We start from the raw sequence: 20445 nt of genomic DNA on the forward strand, positions 1-20445 counted from the left end.
AAACTTGAGTGTTTTATTAGAAAAAATTCATCCTTCCTACATTTTAAATTTGCAGTCCTCCAAAATACCTGCCACTAGAGTGAGCGTTTGGGTGGATTATTTGGAACTATATTGCATCTGCTTTCATACCACTTTTAAGTTCCTTTTTAGGGTCTTATCTCAAAATTTTATCAGCATGTGGAGTTACTTCAGTCTTTTGAATCATTTCAGGATCAGGGAATTTTCCCACAAATAATTGCTGATTTCCTAGAATAAAGTTAGTACCTGGTTTGGGATTTGAGGTGGTGTCGTACCTGCATTTCCTGTGGCAGATCCAAAGCTTTATGTATTCAAGCTAGTATTTCCAGCTTAATTTCTTTTCTTATTCAATATGATTCTAAGGAACTTTTTGAGTCTTTGTGCACCTTTACATGCCGCATACTGTGTGTGTGCACTGAAATCGGCAGATAATGACCAGTTACTCAGTATGTATTGTCTCTTCTGAATAGAGAGGCTTTGTGGTCACCATTTTTGTGTTCCATTTTGAGGAAGAATTGCCAAATAAATATATCTTTCCATAAATAACTGTTGTAAAGGTTTAGTAGTTTTGAAGAACAGGAGATGCAGAAAATGCAATTTCCAAGCTACTTTTCCTAAACAAAAAGTGAGTGCTCTGTCTAATCTAATTCACTTTGTGAATGAGCAGAACTGGTAGAAAGTTTGAGATAGTGAGTCCGTTGCACTTTATCTGATTCAAAAACCTGACTTAGTTTATGTATAGTTGATTAGAAAACAGTTTTTCCTAACAATTTTAAACAATTTCACAGCTTTTAAGAAAGCTCTGGAAATAAAGATAAGGCCATTTATTACAGTACTAACACTGAAGATGCAGGTCCAGTTCCCCACTTGAAGGCTTGCTTCCTGTGGCATGGGAATATCAGTCAGCACGCATCACTTCCTTGCAAAACTGAGGGAAGAGTGCGTCTTGCATCGTGAGGCTGAGTACATTTCAAGGATCGAAGGATTTTAATATAATGAAGATAGCTGAAATCTGCTCAGTCTCCTGGTATAGGTTTGGATTGACCTTAATTCTCCTTGCCTTTGGCAGAAAATCTCCATGGTTATAAGTGTCTCTACATGTAGTAGCTAGAAACTCTCAAATTCTCATTTTTAATGAAATCTGGCAGATCAGTCTGGCAACCTGCTTAATGACAGTCAAAAATTTTATGTTAATATGATACGAAAAAAATCTGTATTTGGTGTCAAGTCACAAGCTATTTAGACTTACTTAGCATGAATTTGCAATGTTGAATAGATTAGGCAGATCCAGAGGGATACATAAATCTAGTGAATATAAACAACTTCCCAAGTCTAACAAGTTACACCCTATTTGTCTCACTATTTCCATTCTTGTGAGTTGTCACGTAATCTGTGCGAGGGTTCTGAATATGAAAAGGCTGGTGTTTAATATTCTTTCAGCGAACGCGATGCATGAGAAGATTATTTTATATATTCCCATACGTACCTCAGTTCTGCTTTCTAATCATCAGTATCGATGTATCATTTAGTACTGTAAGGATTGCTTGCATGTGTGGCAATGTGAGAATTCGGGGACTGTTAGTGACTCTTGCTCCATAAAGTAGCAATTTGCACCATTGGTTCTGCTGTTCCATTTCATTTGAGAAACCTAGTTTTGCACACTTGCTACGTATATGAAGCAGGTCTTAATGGAAGGCAGAGTTTGGCATTTGTAAATCCAGCGATAATATGTTTTGCAATCTTACTTACATATTCTTTATTAAAAGAAATGTAATTGGAAAAACACAGGCAAGATGTGACTTGATTTTAAGTAAACTAAATGCACCATGCTGAAAATACCATTTACCATCTTTTACAAAAACAAAACTACGTTGAATACACTGCCTGCATTATGAGAAGTAAAATATATCACCTACAGTAATCTACTACTCTCTTTCTTAGGAGGAAAATTCCAGTATATGAAGTAAGCTGCTCATTGAGCTATTACACAAAACATTAACCTCAGCTGTCATCTTCCCCCTGCTCTCTTCCCATCAGTTCAGCTACCTGAAGCAGCTAATATTTTGCCTTTTTGGAAAAAGAAAACCGTATGTCTTGTTTTGAGAGGAAAGGTTTTTAAAAAATAAACTTGATATGAGATGTAGTTGACCATAATCTGCCTGAATGGATCTTTGGGGCAGATAAAGAGGAAATGTCAAAGGTGACAGAGAACACATGCTGCCCTGAAAGACTGAAGGATCAGTTCCAATCAGGAGAAGATAGCGGAGAGTATGATTTTGTATTTGGTGAGAAAAGAAAATAGGTTAGCTAAAATAAGCTGTCATGTACAAGAAATGATGGACTGTTCTGGAATGATATTAGGGAGAAAGAAAACACGAATAAATACATTATGAGCTGCTAAGCCTTGAAGGATTTAAAGAGGCAATTTTGTTTGTCTTTCTACCTCAAGGCAGGATTAAATATAGCTGTGGAATGTGCACAAGAAAAGCAGCTGTCCCCAACAGGTAGTCCAGTTTTAATATTTAGTAATGCAAATGTGCTGTTATCTTGGCAGACAAACTTACACCTTTAAAATTCCTGAAAAATCTCTAGGGGTTTCTATTAAAGGTATGGAATGCGTCAAAATGGCAGTACGTTTTCTTAGCTCTGCAATGGACCGCAGGATAATTCAGGGCACAGGAGAGGGCAGTTTTATGGCAGCTGTTCTAATCAACCTTGAAGGAGACCTGTGTTCCCAGCTGGGTCACTAGGCTGGTGGCAGCTGGCCGGTGAGTTAATTGAGACCTGGAGATTTTAGGCAAAGTGAGTTAAGGCATTCAGTCAGTCCTTCTCTGCTCAGAGTACTGACTTCTTTCATCTGTATGCTTTCAAATTTGTTATTTGGAACATCTTTTTGTCTTTACTACATTATTTGGGAAAGGACAGATCAATAGTGATTCTGTAGGCGAGACACCTATTTAGTGACACTAGCTAAATTCAGTTTCTGTAAGAAAGTATTTCATTGGTTTGGGTTGGTTTGTTTTTGTTGCTTGTTGGTGGGTTTGTTTTTGTTTTTCTCTTTGTTAACCTAAATCATACTGATTAAAAGGTATCCAAAATTACTTTTTCAATCTCCAAGAAGTAATAATACTCAGTATCTCATCCAAGTACTCAGATTTCCTTTTTGGAAAATTTGATGTGTGCTCTATTCGTAGTTTTCAGCATGGTGCTTAAGCAGAATTTCTTGTCTTTGCTTGAAACTCTCACAAAGTTTTTCATTGGTGGTTCCTGTACCATTTAAAGAGAAACCGACACATTTATTGTTCTGATTCTGTTTTGTTGTTTCTTGGAGAAAGTGTTGAAATGCTTCAGAGTGATAAAGGAGTAGATACACAGAGTAGCTCTTTTTTGTTTTCCGTATATGTTAGTCACGAAACCACTGTGAAAATGAAAATAGTTCTTAGAGCCTCTATTCTGAATGTAACGTTCAGCCTTAATTGTTCTGTAGCTCCTGATTCAAACCAAATTCTGCATATTTAGAGTAAAAGTCTGTCAAGGTATTATAACCATCCCCTTCAGTGTGTCTCTTTCATGTAAATAATGTCACAGCCATTTTATGCATGCACTTTGTACAGAAACAGTATATTCTTAAGTGTATATCTTTGGTATGACTAGATTCCTTAAAATCCTGAATCTGGAAAACTGGGAATTTCTGTTACAGACAAATATTTTGTGATCACATCCTAAACCTTGAAAATGAATGCTTTTCGGAAGTTGTGTTTTTCTGATCTAGGTAATAAATCATTGTTTAGAAGATTTATGTAAGGAAATAATCCCTTTGAGGTGAATTTTGAGAAAACTGTAAGGTGCCATTTATTATATCTGTGGAATGTCATTATTTCAAATCCCTTAATTTTTGGTTACAGGCATTTAGACCATCATAGACTATGGGATCCCAATGAATTTGCTGTTTCCTGCTTCAAAATCATAATGTATTCTATACAGGTAGGATTTTCTCCAGGGTTTGTTTTCCTTAGATACATGTTTCAAGCACATGAGACAGGGTTAAATGCTCACTTCACCCATGAGGATGATAGGCAGTAGGTGAAGTCAAAAGAATCCAGGTCACTTTCCATAACTCCTTAGCCTTATTCTTTAAACTTTTCAAATAGTAACCTAGCTGTGGTTTGTAATCAGAGGTTATCATCTGATTTACTTTCAATTAATGCACACTTATAGAAGAGAAAAATACATTCCAGAATTCTCAAAGGAATGTAGTGCGGAGGTCCTTCAGCAAGCTTCGGAACAAGGAGCAGGATAGCCGTGCTCATCTGACATTGTGCTTGATAAATAAATCACTCTTAAGTTGGTCATGTCTCCATGCCAGTACAGCTGTACTGCCTTTACAACCCAACAAACGAACTTCACATGGAACTGTGTTGTGCTGATTGATTTTTTACTAGTGGGCAACCGCTAGTGTCTGTTGTAAACATGATCAAAGTCTGGTTCTTGGATTGAGTCAAGCACAGACACCCAAAAGATAAAGTCATCAAATTCCTGGTTTGTGGAAGCAAGCTGAGTTTTCTCAGCATTTGTATCAATAGCCCTTTTTTTGTAAGACCAGCTGAAGTCTTTGAACGGCAGTTAGCGGAATGAGGTACCACTTCATGCTGCTTCTGTTCTTGTAGATGTTCCTAGATATTTTAATACTGTAAGCTTTTAAGTCCCGGGCTGGATGTACCTGTGTGGCTTCATCTTTCATGGTAGTTTTAAAAAAAACTTACTTAAAAATTTTTTAAAAATTTTTAAAAATCCATATTTAATCATGAATTGATTGAAATTTAGATAAATCTATGAGTTTATGTTGCAGAATAGGAACAGCTATAATTAGGAACACCTATATTAGCTATAACAGCTAATAGGAACTACAGCTGAAAGGTTTATGAGTTTATTCTTATTTAAAGTCACAGATGAAGCTTTTCTTTCTGCTTGTTTGTGTTTTAATAGGCACAATATTCCCATCATGTAATACAAGAAATTCTTGGACACCTTGATGTTCGCAAAAGGGACTCGCCACGAGTTCGTGCTGGCATTATTCAGGTTCTTTTGGAAGCAGTTGCAATAGCAGCTAAAGGATCGATAGGTAAGTCCTCTTAAATTAAGGGCGTCAGGTCAAAGGATAGATTTGAAGAGTGGTGCTCATTTTCACTTTATTTTCAGACTGAATGAAAGCATACATTTTGAGAATGTTTTGTACTTATTAATTTTTTTTCTCATTTGTGCTGATAAAATGCTTGAAATTTTACTTGGTTTACAACTACTGAAACGTACTTGGTCGTTTGACTGTTTTATATTCCTTTGCATTGAAAAGATGAGTAGATGTATTTTTACAGCCTCGTGAAAATAAAAATTCACAAAGTCTGAGAGAAATGTGTGTGACTACAAAATGTCACAAGCACTGTCACTTTGTGATACAGCTGCTGTGAGATGAGTGGTAATATGGGAGTCAAGAGTAGAATGATCTTTGAGAAATTTTACCTTAGTAACTGTGAAGCAGCTGAAATAAGGTGAATTATGTCATTTAAGGTAGCATAGTTCCTTGAAAGAAGAGTAGTTACGAGGATGTGTACACACATGTGCTCTGCTGTTGTTTTTCTTTGGTCTCCTGCTGAAACATTACTGCTTTGCTTCATTAGCTTGACTCTCAACCTGTCTTTTCTCTTTATATGAAATCTACTTGCATTCACAGTCTTGTGAAGTCTTTTACCATATTATGAAAAGAGCTCATTATTTGATCCAATATATAGAACTGGATTTTAGTAGCAGGTTTTGAAATAACTGAAATTAAGGTGCAAGTACCTGCACTTTAACCCATTGTTTAGACTTAATTTCAGCAACCACTCGTATTTTCTATGTAAAACTTGCATGCTGGGTTGACTCTGGTCAACAGCTGTTTGCACAGTCCCCTTTCCCACAGGACAGGGAGAAGGTAGAGAGAAGGTGAGAAGTCTCATGGATCAAGATAAAGATAATTTAATGGGTGAAGCAAAAGCTGGTGCACCAGGAAAGCAAAGGAATTTATTCACTACTTCCCATTGACAGCCAGATGTTTAACTGCTTCTTGGACAGCAGGGCCTCAGCATGCATAACAGTTCCTTGGGAAGACAAATGCCATACAAACATCCCCCCCTTCCTTCTCCTTTCCTTGAGCTTTTATTGCTGAGCATGACATTATATGGTATGGAATAGCCCTTTGGTCAGTCTGGGTCCGCTGGCCCAGTCTGTGTCTCCTCCCAGCTTCTTGCACACTCCCAGCCTACTGCTCTCTGTAGGGACAGAGTGGGAAAAAGAAAAAGCCTTGACACTTGCTGGCACTGTTCAGCAGCAGCTGAAACACTGGTGTGTTGTCAACGCTATTTTAGTCACAAATCCAGAGCACAGCGGCAGCCGAGAGGCGAGGAAGAAAGTTAACTCCATCCCAGCCAGACCCAGTACAACTTGATAGTAATGGATCACACATACATGCCTGATTACGTTTCCTGATAGCACAATAATTTCTAAAATATCAAGGTGTAGGCACACTTCAAAAGTTTATCCCTAGGCCATATCCCTCAAATAGTGAATTTCACTTGTTTCAGCTTAATCTGATTTCTTTTGAGAAGGGGTTGAAAAGGTTAGTTTTCATTTTCTTAAAGCGTCTTTCCCTTGACGGCTGCAATCATTGTTGCGTGTTGTTTCCAGGCCCAACAGTTCTGGAGGTTTTTAATACCTTGTTGAAGCACTTGCGCATCAGTGTTGACTTTGAGCTGGGTGACAGGCGCAGTTCAGCAGGAAGTGCCACTTTCAGCACAAGCTCCAAGGAGAGTGATGAGAGGATTGTCCAGAATGCGATTATTCAAACAATTGGTGAGTAACAACTGTAGCATAGGCTCACTTAAATTTGCTCCCCTTCTTCCCCTTCCTCAACGGGATGGTGTTAAAACAGCTGAACTCAAAAAGGGAAAGTGGCAGGTGTGGTAGCTTTGATTGTACTTCCTTCTAAATCTCAGTCTCACTTTACGTTATTTGATTTCTGAAAGACCTTTCTTTTAATTGTTAACTGAGAAGACAGCCAGGAATCTCAATGAAAATTAAAAATGCTGGTGGACAATAAATTTGTTGGTTATATTATTATCTGGCCCTTCAAATATAGACATTATTCTGTACCCCTGGTACAGAACAAATATTAATCCTTTCATGAAAGTCATATTGCAAGCAATCATACACCGTAATATATTTTAGTAGGTACTACTTGAAAATTTGTAGAAAACAATGTTAAACGTAGTGTCAACGATGACACCTAATGGCCAGTTGTGCTACCACGACTTAACTGAAGTACTTTTAAGCGCAATAATGAAAACGAGAGCAACGATTTCTGTAAATTATTTCATTCAATCGGTTTTTTTCAGATTTTCTCTTTATGGTAGTGATGTTATATATTGCAGTGCGTTTATCAGGTGTGTTCCTTTACTTAAAGAACAAGGGGGAATGTAAGTTAAATATTCACTAATCTGTACCTTTGCTTATGCCTTGAAGCTTTCTGGAGCAGTAGCAAATACGTAGTAGATTAACTTGGATTTTTACTGTAATGGTGAGAAATAAAATGTTAAAAAAAGCTCCCCCAAAACTCCTACAACACAACCCTTTAAAGTAAAGCTTCTTTCTAGGAAAGTTACATTTACACTATTGCACAGCAATAGAACAGACTGTCTCAAGTTGGAAGGGGCCCGTAAAGATGATCAAGTCCAGCTCCCTGCAGGACTACCTAAAACTAAACCATACAACTAAGAGTGTTGTCTAGACACTCCTTGAACTCTGTCAGGCTTGGTGCTGTGACCACTTCCATGGGGAGCCTGTTCCACTGACCGACCACCCTCTCAGTAAAGAAGCTTTTCCTTTTGTCCAATCTGAACTTGCCCTGAGGCAGCTTCATTCCATTTGCTCCTGTCCTATCGCTGGTCACCAGAGAGAGGAGATCAGCACCTCCTCCTCTGCAGCCCGCCTTGAGGAAGGTGTAGGCTGCCATGAGGTCACCCCTCAGCCTTCTCTTCTCCAAGCTGAACAAGCCAAATGACCTCAGCTGCTCCTTGTAAGTCTTGCCCTCCAGGCCTTTCACCATCTTGGTCGCTTTCCTCTGGACCCACTCCAATAGTTTGATGTCCTTATATTGAGGCGCCCAAAACTGCACACCGTACATGAGGTGGGGCCACAGCAGTGCAGTGCAGAGTGGGACAATCTAGCTGTGCTGTGCTTGATGCCTCCCGGGACACGGTTGGCCCTTTTGGCTGCCAGGGCACACTGTTGACTCATATTCAACTTGCCGTCAACCCAGACCCCCAGATCTCTTTCCCCAGGGCTGCCCTCCAGCCTCTCATCCCCCAATTTGTATGGATAACTGAGGACTACCCCAACCCAGGTGCAGAATCCGGCACTTGTTCTTGTTAAATTTCATACGGTTGGTGATTGGCCAGCTCTCTAGTCTATCCAGATCTCTCTTTAAGGCCTCTCTACCCTCAAGGGAGTCCATAGCTCCTACTAATTTTGTATCATCATCAAATTTACTTAATGTACGTTCAATTCCTGCACTCGGATCATTTATAAAAACATGAAAGAGCACTGGCCCTAAAATTGAGCCCTGGGGAACCCCACTGGTGACTGGCCGCCAGCCTGATGTAACCCCATTTACTATAACTCTTTGAGCCCGACCTGTCAGCCAATTGCTCACATAATGTATTATCGACTTGTCTAGCTAAATTAGAAAGTTTAAGGATTCAAAGAAGAAAGTGACTGTCATGAAAAGACTCTGTAAAGCCATTCAGCAGAAAGGAACATTTAAATATTATGCCCTAAAACAAATCAGAGTTTTATTCTCCGGCTATTCTGACCTTGTAAATGTATTCCTTGTATTTATAAGGCTTTTCTTACAAAGAGAATGGCCCTGTATCTCTTCCATTCTGTGATTTCTTTCCCTTTTTTTTTTTTTTAAGGATTTTTTGGAAGCAATCTCCCAGATTACCAAAGATCAGAGATCATGATGTTCATTATGGGAAAAGTACCCGTTTTGGGCATGACTTCACAATCACTGGATACCAGTCACCTTGGGTTTGTATATCCTACGTTCTCTAATTTCAAATTAAAAACTAAAAAATTCCTTCACTTAAAAAGTGAAGGAAATTAAGAAAAATGAAATGCAGGTTCTCGCTCACGAGGGGCTATATTAAATGCTATACAGAATAAAGACAAGCACAGTGTCAGTGGTAGGAAATCAATCTCCGAACACATTATGGATAGAAAATACCTCATTGGAATGCAGCTCTTTTTTTCACTAAAACATTTCTTCTCTCCACATTTGTACAGATGTTTCTGAAATTATTTACTTAATGGTGGCAAATTCCGTGACTTCTTATATGTGTGTTTTGTGAATGAAGGAAATTGAACTATGACTATATTTTTTCAAATGGCTGCATGATTTACAAATGGTTTTTGTTTTTTGTTCATTCTGTACAAGCTGCCTTCAGATTAAGAAATAAACTGCAGAAATTCCAGTGAATTAATTTTGGTTTAGATTTTCCCTGTTTATTTAGAAATTGGAAAAAGCTGTAGGTGTGCAGACTCCTGTAATAAACTCATAATTAAAAAGCCGCCATACATTGAAGTAATATTTTTAACTGTAACATGAATAATTATGTTTAAAGCCTGCCTTTCCTCAGTCTGGGGAAAGTCACTGAAAAAGGCTGCAGCTATTTTTCTTTGTATGCGTGGATACTTTGTACCACATATGTCTGATGACCTGCAAGCTTAAGTAGGAAGTCATTGTCATTCTCCTGGCTTCTTGGTGGCTTTTTGATATAGTATTGTGTCCAGGCACTATTGGGGACTATTCCATGGGAGATAGAAATCTGTCTGCCAAGCAGTTACTGCTCATTAAGAAGGTATTTGAAATACAGATCCATTTAGAATTCTGAACTTGGATTACCAGTTAGTGTGGGGGTTTTTTTGTTTGTTTGCTTGTTTTTTAGCTATACAATTTTCCTTTATGGGATTCTCTGTAAACATGGGACTGAGTAGTTTGTTAGTATGATGTGCATACGTCATTTGGCTTTCTGACTGCTGGTACAGTCTTGCAACACTTACCTGAAAATTTGGTGTCTGCTACACAAGACATTTGAATGCTGCTGCTAACTGGATCTAGCCGGGATTAGAGCCCATGAAGGTGGAATTTTTCGCTGTTATGTAGGGGCCAGCTTTTGTGAAGAGACTTGCTCTCTCCTTACGCTATTTGGTGAGCAAAAGGGTTTGTACGTTTTTTACTTTCTTGAAAGAGTCTGTTTGAATGGAGCAATTTATTCCAAGTGTACTTTTATCTTCCAAGGTCTTGCAAGAACAGTGCGTATGTGACTATATACCAATAGTTATTTAACTTCTTCTAGTAGCAGCAGATGGAAAATGAGAACAGATGAACAGCAGGTTAAGTGGTGTTCCGTGTACATTCCTGTGATCTGGAAACGGAGGGTTCTTTCAGTTGTTCTGGCAGATAACTTTTTTCCAGTCTTGAAGTTTTGGGGTCTGACTGAAACAAGAAGTGTCCTGGTTTCTTAAAAGACTCAATTACTTTTTAAGCCAGAAGAACTTCTGAGCGCTGATGCTTGTGAAAATTGTCAAGCTTTTAGCGGTTGAACGTTTCAGCTACAAAGAGATTTCTGAATGAAACATGAAGATTTAGATCTGCTTCACATGTGTCATTTACTGTTTCTTTCAACTGATGTTCTTCACTTTTTAAGCCTTCCTATAAATATCCCTTTCAAAAACAATTACTTATTGCATCTCATTTGCAAACATTTACCCCTTATTTGTGGTCATCTAGCATCCCTTCCCAGACTGCTGTATTCAGTTGTCAAACCCACAGTTGTTAGAATGGTGTCTGAAGTAGAATAATATTTTGAAGGTATGCAAAGAAACTAATTCTCAGCTTTTTTTCTGATTTTAGAGACTTGGGAACTAGGAGAATTCAAATCATGTTATTGAGATCATTACTTATGGTAAGCCTTCTGTGTTCAGTATGTTATGTTGTAAGCACACAGCGTTTCACTTTATGTATATGTTTATACATATAAGTACAGTATTACAACTCTGTAATATGAAATGAAACATAATTTCATATCACATAGATCTGTAGTTCTACTGGGTAAACCTGTGACAGCATTTTCCCCAGTTACATTACAAGAAATATTCCTCCATCTCTTAGAGCAAGCATTTTAGTGAATATCACTTATAATTGGATCTGCAGATCCAAAAGAATATCATAGAATAGGTTAAGTTGACTAGTTCTGCCAGCAGTGCTAACAACATGAAAGTGAAATCACTTTTGTCTCTGACACCAGAAAAGCTGTAATTTTTACATATTTTTAAAACTGTAGGAATGAATGCCTATCTCCAAGCCTTTAAAGCCTCAAGCACCGTTATTCTTTCCTTCCTAGTATTTCCCAAGTTTCTTGTAAGGTATAATTTGTAATTAACTGTTTAATCACAAATACGTTTTTCAACTTTAAAGAGTTTTTTCTGGAAATACCTCCTGATGGTAAGAATCAGAAGCGGGTAGTAAAGGGGGCTCTTGCCTGTAGAATCCTGGCCCATCCTGTTGCAGAAGCTGAAAACTGTTTAGTGACTGAAATAGGGGAAATAGCGTAAAGAATGATATCATGACTAAAGTGGTAGGTTGCTGTCCCGGCAAATGAGTTTCTGTCCCTGCTTTGACAAGAAATTTGTGTGGGGGGTTAGGCAAATCAGTTGAACCGTTCTGTGCTTGTAAGAATATGAAATCCTAGATTCTGGCTTGCGGAAAAGCTGAGCATTCACAGTCGCAATTTAAGGGTAGAAAACATGTTAGAAAGGACTGCAGAGGGTCATTTTTTCACATTGTCTTCATTAAAGATAAACTCAGCTATGCCTAAACTCTTCTTCACGGAATCACGGAATTTTTCAGAGTTGGAAGGGACCTCTAGAGATCATCTAGTCCAACTCCCCTGCTAAAGCAGGATTGCCTAGAGCACATTACTCAGGACTGCATCCAGGCGGGTCTTGAAAGTCTCCAGAGAATGGGACTCCACAACCTCCCTGGGCAGCCTGTTCCAGTGCTCTCTCACCCTCACCGTAAAGAAGTTTTTTCTCATATTTGATCGGAACTTGACAGTTCTTGTCAAGTCTGGTCAGTTCTTGTCTTGATCGGAACTTGAATATTCTTGACAATATTCATCTCACCAGTTTTAAAAATTTCCATTGAAGTCAGGGAGAATTGTTCTAATTATTTGGGGTGCTGCATAGCCTATAAGTATGCTTTACGGGATTCCAGTTGTGCATGTGGAAGGAATTTAACATTTTTGACACTGAATTTTGTTGTGGATCCTCTTTTAGAATATGGAAGTAAAATCCTATCATGGCACAAAGATGTGAAAATGAGTGTTTTGGTGTTTAATAAGTTACTCAGACAGTGATGAATATTGTGGAAAAACTGTGAGAAGGAATTTGCGTTCAGAGCAAAGCTTTTATTGTGGTATATCAGATGTAATCTGCACACATAGTAAAGAACTAGAAACTGGTGAACCTTGCCTGCTCTGTGTACTGAACCGAGCATTCTACATCATGTGTTCTTTACAAAAGAATAATACTTCATGACATTAATTAGTCTGTTGTCATGCGTACACAGGCAGAGAACTTAATACTGTATAGGCAGTTAAAATCTGTCACTTCATTAATTTGCAGCCTTGCATTTTGTAACATTAGTAATTTTCTATTTTCAAAATGACTGATTAGATACCTTCACATGCCCTTCTGCTCCTCTGCCAAACAATTTCCTTTCAACCAGTTGTGCTGCAGGAATAGTGCTGGCTCACATGGTGTGTTTTAACCCCGGCAGGCAGCAAAGCATCACCCAGCCACGTACTCGCTCTTCCCTGGTGGGATCGGGGAAAGAATCGGAAGGGTACAAGTGAGAAAAGTGGGTTGAGATGAAGACAGTTTAGTAAGTAAAAAAAGGAAAGAGAACAAAACCAAGAAAAACAAATAATTAAAAAAAAAAAAACAAACCAACCCACAATGAATAAACACCAATAAACCAAAAAAGAAAAACACAGATCCCAATGGCTTCCCACCCAGCTGGTCCCTGAGCGATGGCAGCCCTGGCAAACTTCCCCCCCACCAGTTTTATTGTTGAGCGTAACATCACATGTTATGGAATATGCCTTTGGTCACTTGGGGTCAGCTGTCCCTGCTCTGTCCCCTCCCAGCTTCTTGACCACCCCCTTGCTGTCAGGGCAGTGTGAGAAACAGAATAGTCCTTGTCGCTGTGTAAGCGCTGCCCAGCAATACCCAAACCCTCCATGCGTTACCCACACTGTTCTGGTCACAGATCCAGAATGCAGCAGCATGTGTGCTACTATGAAGAAAATTAACTCGATCCCAGACAAAACCAGTACAACACGGTTCACGTGTAAAAGGTGTAATAGTATGGAATGTGCATAATGATGATATAATTATTATGTAAAGTCTTAGATGAAAATATGACTGCTTTTATTATAGTTAAATTCTGGATAATTTTGCTCCCCTCATCCTCAACAGTTCATACTTGTGAGTTTCTGAACCCTGTTTTGATTTCGAGATTGTAATATTCTGGTACCCTCCATTTTAAGGGACAGTAAATTTTAAATATTTCTGACTGGTTTAAATGTTCAGCTGATTAATATTTAAATTGACAGAAGCTAACTTTTCCTTATGTACCTACAGAGCTTGTTTAAATAAAAGTAATTGAATGAGGCAAGTCAGTGGTAGTATTAGTTTAAAAAAATAAAAAAAAAAAGAAAAAACAACACCGTGGTACCAGATTTCTAAGAAAGTGATGTTTGCTGTTTGCTTTCTTTTTTGCAATAAAGTAGTATCCGTAAACATTGAAGATGTACATATAGGCCCCGATTTCTCTCAGTACCATATATGAGCAGCTCAGAGCCTGAAATGGAAAAATCTCTATTAAATTATTGCTGTCTACGTTTCATGCCCTGCAGCTTTTCATGGGCCATTTTGATTAAAAAAAAAAAAATCATAAATGATACCCTTATTTTTTTCTTTTGGGTGTGTTGGTAGAGGAAGGACCCTGAGAAATACCACTTTAAAAGTGATGAGGGAGTTTATTTGAATATGAGTGTTAAAATCCTTCGGAATTCTCAGTGAGGTTAAGAATTTTCAAAACTAACAAAATCCATTTGAATCCAGCTTTCAGATACCAAAGCAAGCCCACTGAAAAGTGAGGGACAGCTGCAAGTAATTCTTACAGTGCAGTAATGACACGCATTAATTTTACTTCCAACAATGAACAGGTGACTTCAGGATACAAAGCGACAACGATAACTAATGCACTTCCTCCCCCATTTCTGGACCCGTTATTGTCTCCTTCACTCATGGAAGACTCTGAGCTAAGGCAGCTGGTCTTGGAAATCCTGCATAATCTCATTGATCGGCATGACAACAGAGCAAAGCTCAGAGGGATACGGTAATTCTTTTTGTTTGCTTTCACCTGCTTTAAATTCTAGTTCAATATTTGAATGAGAAATGCTGTTGATTTTTAAACATTTTTCCTAATATGAAATGTTAATGTACTGTTTTCATAAATGCACAGTGCTCAGTGTCTTTTACTGATGGCAAGAGTTTTACAGGTGAGCCTCAGTGCATGATACCTTGTATGATCATTGCAAATACCTGCTAGTTTAACTGTGGAAGACAGAATATGGTATTTTATGTAGAGAAAAAAATATGTGGTTGTCATAATTCTGTTTATGTTTTTTCCCTCTTCAACTGAAATGTGAATGTCATTGTTAAACATAGATATAATTAAAATGGAAATGGCTTCAAGTTTTGTTTGAATCGTTCGTATATTTCACATCCTCTTCCCTTTCAACTTGTTTTTGCTAAAACGACGTTTTTGTTTCCTTTGTAGAATAATACCAGATGTTTCTGATCTAAAGATAAAACGAGACAAAATTTCAAGGCAAGATGTGAGCTTCATGAAAAAGGTAATAGATGAAAAAGTTAACTTTTCTAGCTAGAAAAAAGATAAAGTAAATGAACCAGTTGCTTTACTTTTCCACAACTGTGTTTTTGCAACAAGTTGCAAAGATCACTATTGAGTGATTTTATTTCAAATTAGTGATTTCAAGGTTGAGGTGTTCTAGACACTTGAGAGGTAGTTCCATGGAATAAACTTTTAATTTATGCCTTCAGTGAAACTCCTTCTGTGCATGAAATTAGAACAGTGTGTATCTAAACCATGATTCTGAAAAATGCACCTTTTTATAGGGCATTGTGCCAGTTGACTTCTGGGTATGTTTGATTCTAAAGAAAACCAGATATTTTATTTTTTTAAAGGATGCCTATTTGGAGTAAACTTACTTCTTTACTATAAACACCTTATTTTCTATGGGGGAAAAAATGCATATAGTTGTTAGTGTGCTTTGTCATTCCTGACTATAGTTTATCTGTGTAGGTATGTTTGTAAAGAAAAAAAATAAAAATTACCAAAGTTAGCTCAAGCAGGCTTTAGAAGGTTTATCACTGTTATCTGCCTAAGAACATATATTAATTTCTCACAGCTATCCCATACTGTTTTGGTTTTGTTTCCTGTTAGCTGTGAAATAATAAATGTGTGTCATCAGAGTGCTGCCTTAATTTATTATTCTAATTACAAAAATCAGCAGAATCGCAATTTAACTTGTCTAGAGATAAAAATGCTACATATATAATCATATGCAAAATAGAGTTGTGCAGCTTTCAAGTACCATTGCAAGATAAATGTTCTTGCTAACTTGGTACAGTTGATATTCCTTGTGGTATATTTATACCTGTTTTGATTAATACTGGAATAATGCAAATAGAAAGAATACTCCAACATTGGCAATTATTAGTAATGTATCTTTGTAAAAACTGAATTAAATTTTAATTGATTGATTTAATGTCTAGGATTTAAAACATTTTGGATAAGTTGTATTTACTGATTTTTGCTAGATTAAAATTTTAATTGTCAAACTAAATATTTGAATTGTTAACACTGTCATCTGAAAAAGAGGGCAGGACAGGAACAGAGACTCTTATCAGGTCAAGAAAAGATAATACAATCTTCTAAAAAAAATATTTTAACCCTGGGGAATGAAGTTATTCTATAATTATCCATGTCATAGTGTTTCAGGTGCGTATCGTAAACCTAATGTTTCTCATCTACTTTAGATAAGTGTGTTAGCAGCCTACTCTTCCTAGATTCCTTGCATTGTCAAAGGAGAGAGGTGAAGCACCTCCAGAAGTCCATTACGACCTGAATTGACCACCTAGACTTGTTTGATGTTAGGTGGGGATCCTAAGGCCATTCTGTGTCATACTTAGGAATTTCTGTACCTAGAATTAGGTGGAATTAAACCAGACAGGCACAAAGCTCTTTCCATCTCAGTCCACCTTCTCAAAGCCAGGAGGCTTATTTCTATCCTTTCTTTAAAGGGAAATGTTGAACTTCTTACATTTTGCAATCTTCTAGAAAGATAGTACGTGTCAAGAAAATCCACATAATAATTTATTTTCATATTGAAGTGCAATTCTTTATCAGTGGGATGAATAATTTCATTACTTTTACTTTCCTGTCTTTAAACAGCTAATATTCACTGTGTGTATTTTATAGTAGCTTGTGTGCTTTGCTAATAGCTCTGTTTCCTTCTTTTCTAAATAAAGCAGATATTTGAAAAATTATATATTTTATTTTAGAGATAATAAAAAGACTGAAAACATCTTTATTACTTCTTAAATGAATATGTCCTGCTTGAAAAACAGATGTATGTTTCTTGATTCTAAAGCTGAACTAGTACTTCCAGAGGTAAAGCATCGGTCCTTAGATCTTGAAAATTAACTGTGTCAGCTGATACAGACCTGTATCCTGTACAGGTTAAGAATGCGGGGCTGGTATTGCATGCAAAACCTGCTTCTTAACCTGCCTTGCTGTGTTTTCATTGTTTTTCATTGAAATAGTAGTTTCTTTGCAAAGATTTGGTTACGCACAGTGTTAGGAGGAAAGAAAAGTCACTTACGAAGTTGAGGCTCTTTCATTAGATAACCCGTTCTTCACTAGAGATAGAGCCTTCCTCTGCGCGGTGATAGATGAGCCGCACTCATCTCCTGAAACACTCTCCAGAAGAATTTCTTCTCCGTTTGCTATTCGAGGAGACTTGCTTAATGAACAGATTTGATGTCTTCACAAGGATCAGCCTTGGAGCTCCTCAGTTACTTGAACGTTCTTGAGAATGTTTCAAGATTTACATTTTATTTTCTCCTTTTCATAAATGGGCAATTTTTAAAAAATATTTCAGTAGGAAATGAACGCCAGTGCCTGACACGCAGTCCAGTATTCGTGTGCAATTCTCTGTATCATCTTCCCTATCTGTACGCTTCTACATAAAATAGAAGAGTTCTGTATTTATAAAGAAGCAGCTGTTACGGTAGTAAACTAGCGATCTTCTTGATTGATCCTGTACTTGTTTGTGTATGTATATGTATACATGTATTTTATCCTTTTTTATTTTTTTTAATTATGTATCATCTAACATCAAAGTTGGCCCTGCTTAGAGGAGTGAGTTGGACTACAGAATCTTAAATTATCCTTTCTAGCCTAAGTTATTATATGATCTTAATACTCATTTTCCCTTTTTTGTCTTTAATAGCATGGCCAGCAATTGTACAGACACATCTACTTAGGCTGTAAAGAAGAAGACAATGTCCAAAAAAACTTTGAACTGCTGTTTACATCTCTAGCTCTTACCACAATTGAACTTGCCAATGAAGAGGTGGTTATTGACCTCATTCGATTAGCTATTGCTTTGCAGGTATGAGTCTGAAGCAGTGTTGGGTTCACTGATTGACAATTTATATTTGTTTTTCACATATTGATCTTCAAATTGGAAGTCGCATCAGTCAGTCCTAATGTGATCGATCCATTAAGGAAACGCACTTTATACACAACACTTATTAATAGGGAAGCTTCAACTAATCAGATTTGTTACACGCTTCTACAGCATGTTCTCTTCAGGAAATATAGCAGATGTGGAAATCTGTTGAAACATTCCCTAGAATTGCTGATGTATTCATTAGCAGATCGACGAGATATTCTTACGACCTGTGATCTTGTGTCAGTGTTCCGTATAAAATATATGGACTGTCCTCACCTTGGAAGAAAGTTTATGGTTAATTGATTTGTTGGACATACTTATCAAACCAGGCTATTTAATCTTACCTTAGAGTAAAATTCTCTCACTGTGTTGACAGGCTTTATTCCTTAACGTTTCCTTTACAGGATCAAACATGATTTCATACTTGCATACATTCCTCAATGAAACCGTATAACTTAGTAGCTTTATCTGTGTCAAAATTTAAGCATTCAAATAAATAGCGCTAGCATGTGCAGTGGAAATTTGATGAAATTGTGTTCCGTATTCCCAGTTCACTCTGTCATTAGCCTCATTCCCCAATGTGCATCTGCATTATGAAACCTCTGAAATGCAGAGTGCATCCTTAATTTTAAAATATGTCAATGAACCAAATCCTTACTTGATCAAAATATTGTTCTGTTTTATTGGAACAAAAATAATACAATCTAAATAAACACATAAAAGCTAATAAGCATTAAATAATTCCCTTTATGGTACTGTACCCGTGACTTCCAAGAATTATTTTTATTATTAAACTACTGTTTCTAATTTTCCAGAAAAAAGTTATGACGAGCAGGTGGTAGGGACAAGAGACTACCAGTCATTAATCTGTACTCTGTTTCTGAGAAACATAAGTTTGAGTTGAGTAGACTTATTTCTCTTCATAGGCGTCGAATCCTTCAAGCTAACTTCAGATTAATATATACCTAATTTAGGAGTGACCTGAAAGACCAGGATTTTAAGATGAGAGGTATTAAATGCTGCGTATTACCAGATAGTCATCGTATGTCAGCTAGTGTTGCTAATAGTAATAATATTTTGACTTTCATATATTCAGAACTTGGGAGAGTATAATGCTATCCTATATATTTCAGGACGTTGCCATCATCAATGAGGATAATCTGCCCATGTTTAATCGTTGTGGTGTCATGGCACTGGTTGCAGCATATCTGAACTTTCTGAGTCAGATGATTGCAGTTCCTGCCTTTTGTCAGCATGTCAGCAAGGTAACACATAATTAAGTAATTTAAGTCATTTAGAACAGTACGCATTCTGCTGTAAAATGAGTAAATAATTTCTGTCACGTAATTACTTTTGGTGTTGATCTCCTGTATTTGTGTCTACCAACATTGCTCTTTGTCTTTGGTCTCTGATGGCATTGTTTGCTGAGTCTTAAAATTACGCACAGAATATTCTTCTCTCGAGGTATAGCATTTTTCATTTTGTTTATGGTACCATATATAATGGGCTAAATCCCCATCTGGTATAAGACTTTACAGCCTCACTGGTTTTGGTAAAACAGTACTGACATGCGCAAGACCATGAGAAACAGATTTTTAGGCTAAAGCGTGAGTGCAACAGTCTCTTTCTCTGGTTAAAAGAAATTCTAAAGGCCTCATTTGTGCTGAGGCAGGTGTTAGTGAAGGATTGGTAATCTGCTACAGCAGAACCTCTTTAAGCAATTTAGTCATTGGAGAAAATAGCTATGGAGCTGCTCCATTTGTACTGTTTGTCTTGGGTTTTTTTCAGGTCATCGAAACTAGAAGTCTGGAAGCATCTTATTTTCTACCAGAAACAATTTTCAAAGACAAATGCAAGTGAGTAGATACAGAATGTGAATTAATGAACAGTGAAGTACCTATTTTACTATTAAAAATTGGATATCATTGAAATACATTTCATATGTGAAAAATAATTTAGAGGTTTAAGAGTGTACAGAATAGGCAGAAGAAAACCAAGCAGTAAAAGCATATGTGAAAAAAATCTGGTTTTCAGGCTTTTTTTAATTGTAGTCAGAAGCACTTACATCTGCAAAGTCTGCTGCTCATTATAAGTGCTAACACAGCAAAATGCAGTTTCACTGAATCACAGAATGGGTGAGGTTGGAAGGCACCTCTGGAGATCATCTGGTCCAACCTCCCCGATCAAGCTGGGTCACCTAGAGCAGGCTGTCCAGGCCCACATCCAGATGGCTTTGGACTTTTGGACAACGTCTCTGGGCAACCTGTGCAGCGCTTGGTCACCCTCGCAGTAAAGAAGCGTTTCCTGATGTTCAAACAGGTGAACTGTTTTTCAGTTTGTGCCCATTGCTTCTGGCCTTGTTACTGGGCACCACTGAAAAGAGCCTGGCTCTATTGATTTTCCACCCTCTCTCCCTTAATGTAGTTCTACGCATTGATAAGAT

General features: G+C 37.4%; 1 protein-coding gene across 14 annotated transcripts in view; it reads left to right on the forward strand.

The window, feature by feature from the left end:
* The window catches only part of EFR3A (EFR3 homolog A), an 81924-nt gene that overhangs the window by 45010 nt on the left and 16469 nt on the right, over window positions 1–20445 (forward strand). For all 14 annotated transcript variants that reach the window (XM_074577842.1, XM_074577840.1, XM_074577846.1 and 11 more), the window contains 10 exons: window positions 3924–4002; window positions 5005–5140; window positions 6739–6903; window positions 9024–9138; window positions 11024–11075; window positions 14403–14575; window positions 15020–15095; window positions 17778–17939; window positions 19136–19267; window positions 19791–19858. In XM_074577842.1, the coding sequence (XP_074433943.1) occupies window positions 3924–4002; window positions 5005–5140; window positions 6739–6903; window positions 9024–9138; window positions 11024–11075; window positions 14403–14575; window positions 15020–15095; window positions 17778–17939; window positions 19136–19267; window positions 19791–19858 (1158 nt within the window). The remainder of the gene's footprint in view (window positions 1–3923; window positions 4003–5004; window positions 5141–6738; window positions 6904–9023; window positions 9139–11023; window positions 11076–14402; window positions 14576–15019; window positions 15096–17777; window positions 17940–19135; window positions 19268–19790; window positions 19859–20445) is intronic.

Source organism: Larus michahellis, chromosome 2 (assembly GCF_964199755.1).
Source record: "Larus michahellis chromosome 2, bLarMic1.1, whole genome shotgun sequence".
Classification (NCBI taxonomy): Eukaryota; Metazoa; Chordata; class Aves; order Charadriiformes; family Laridae; genus Larus; species Larus michahellis.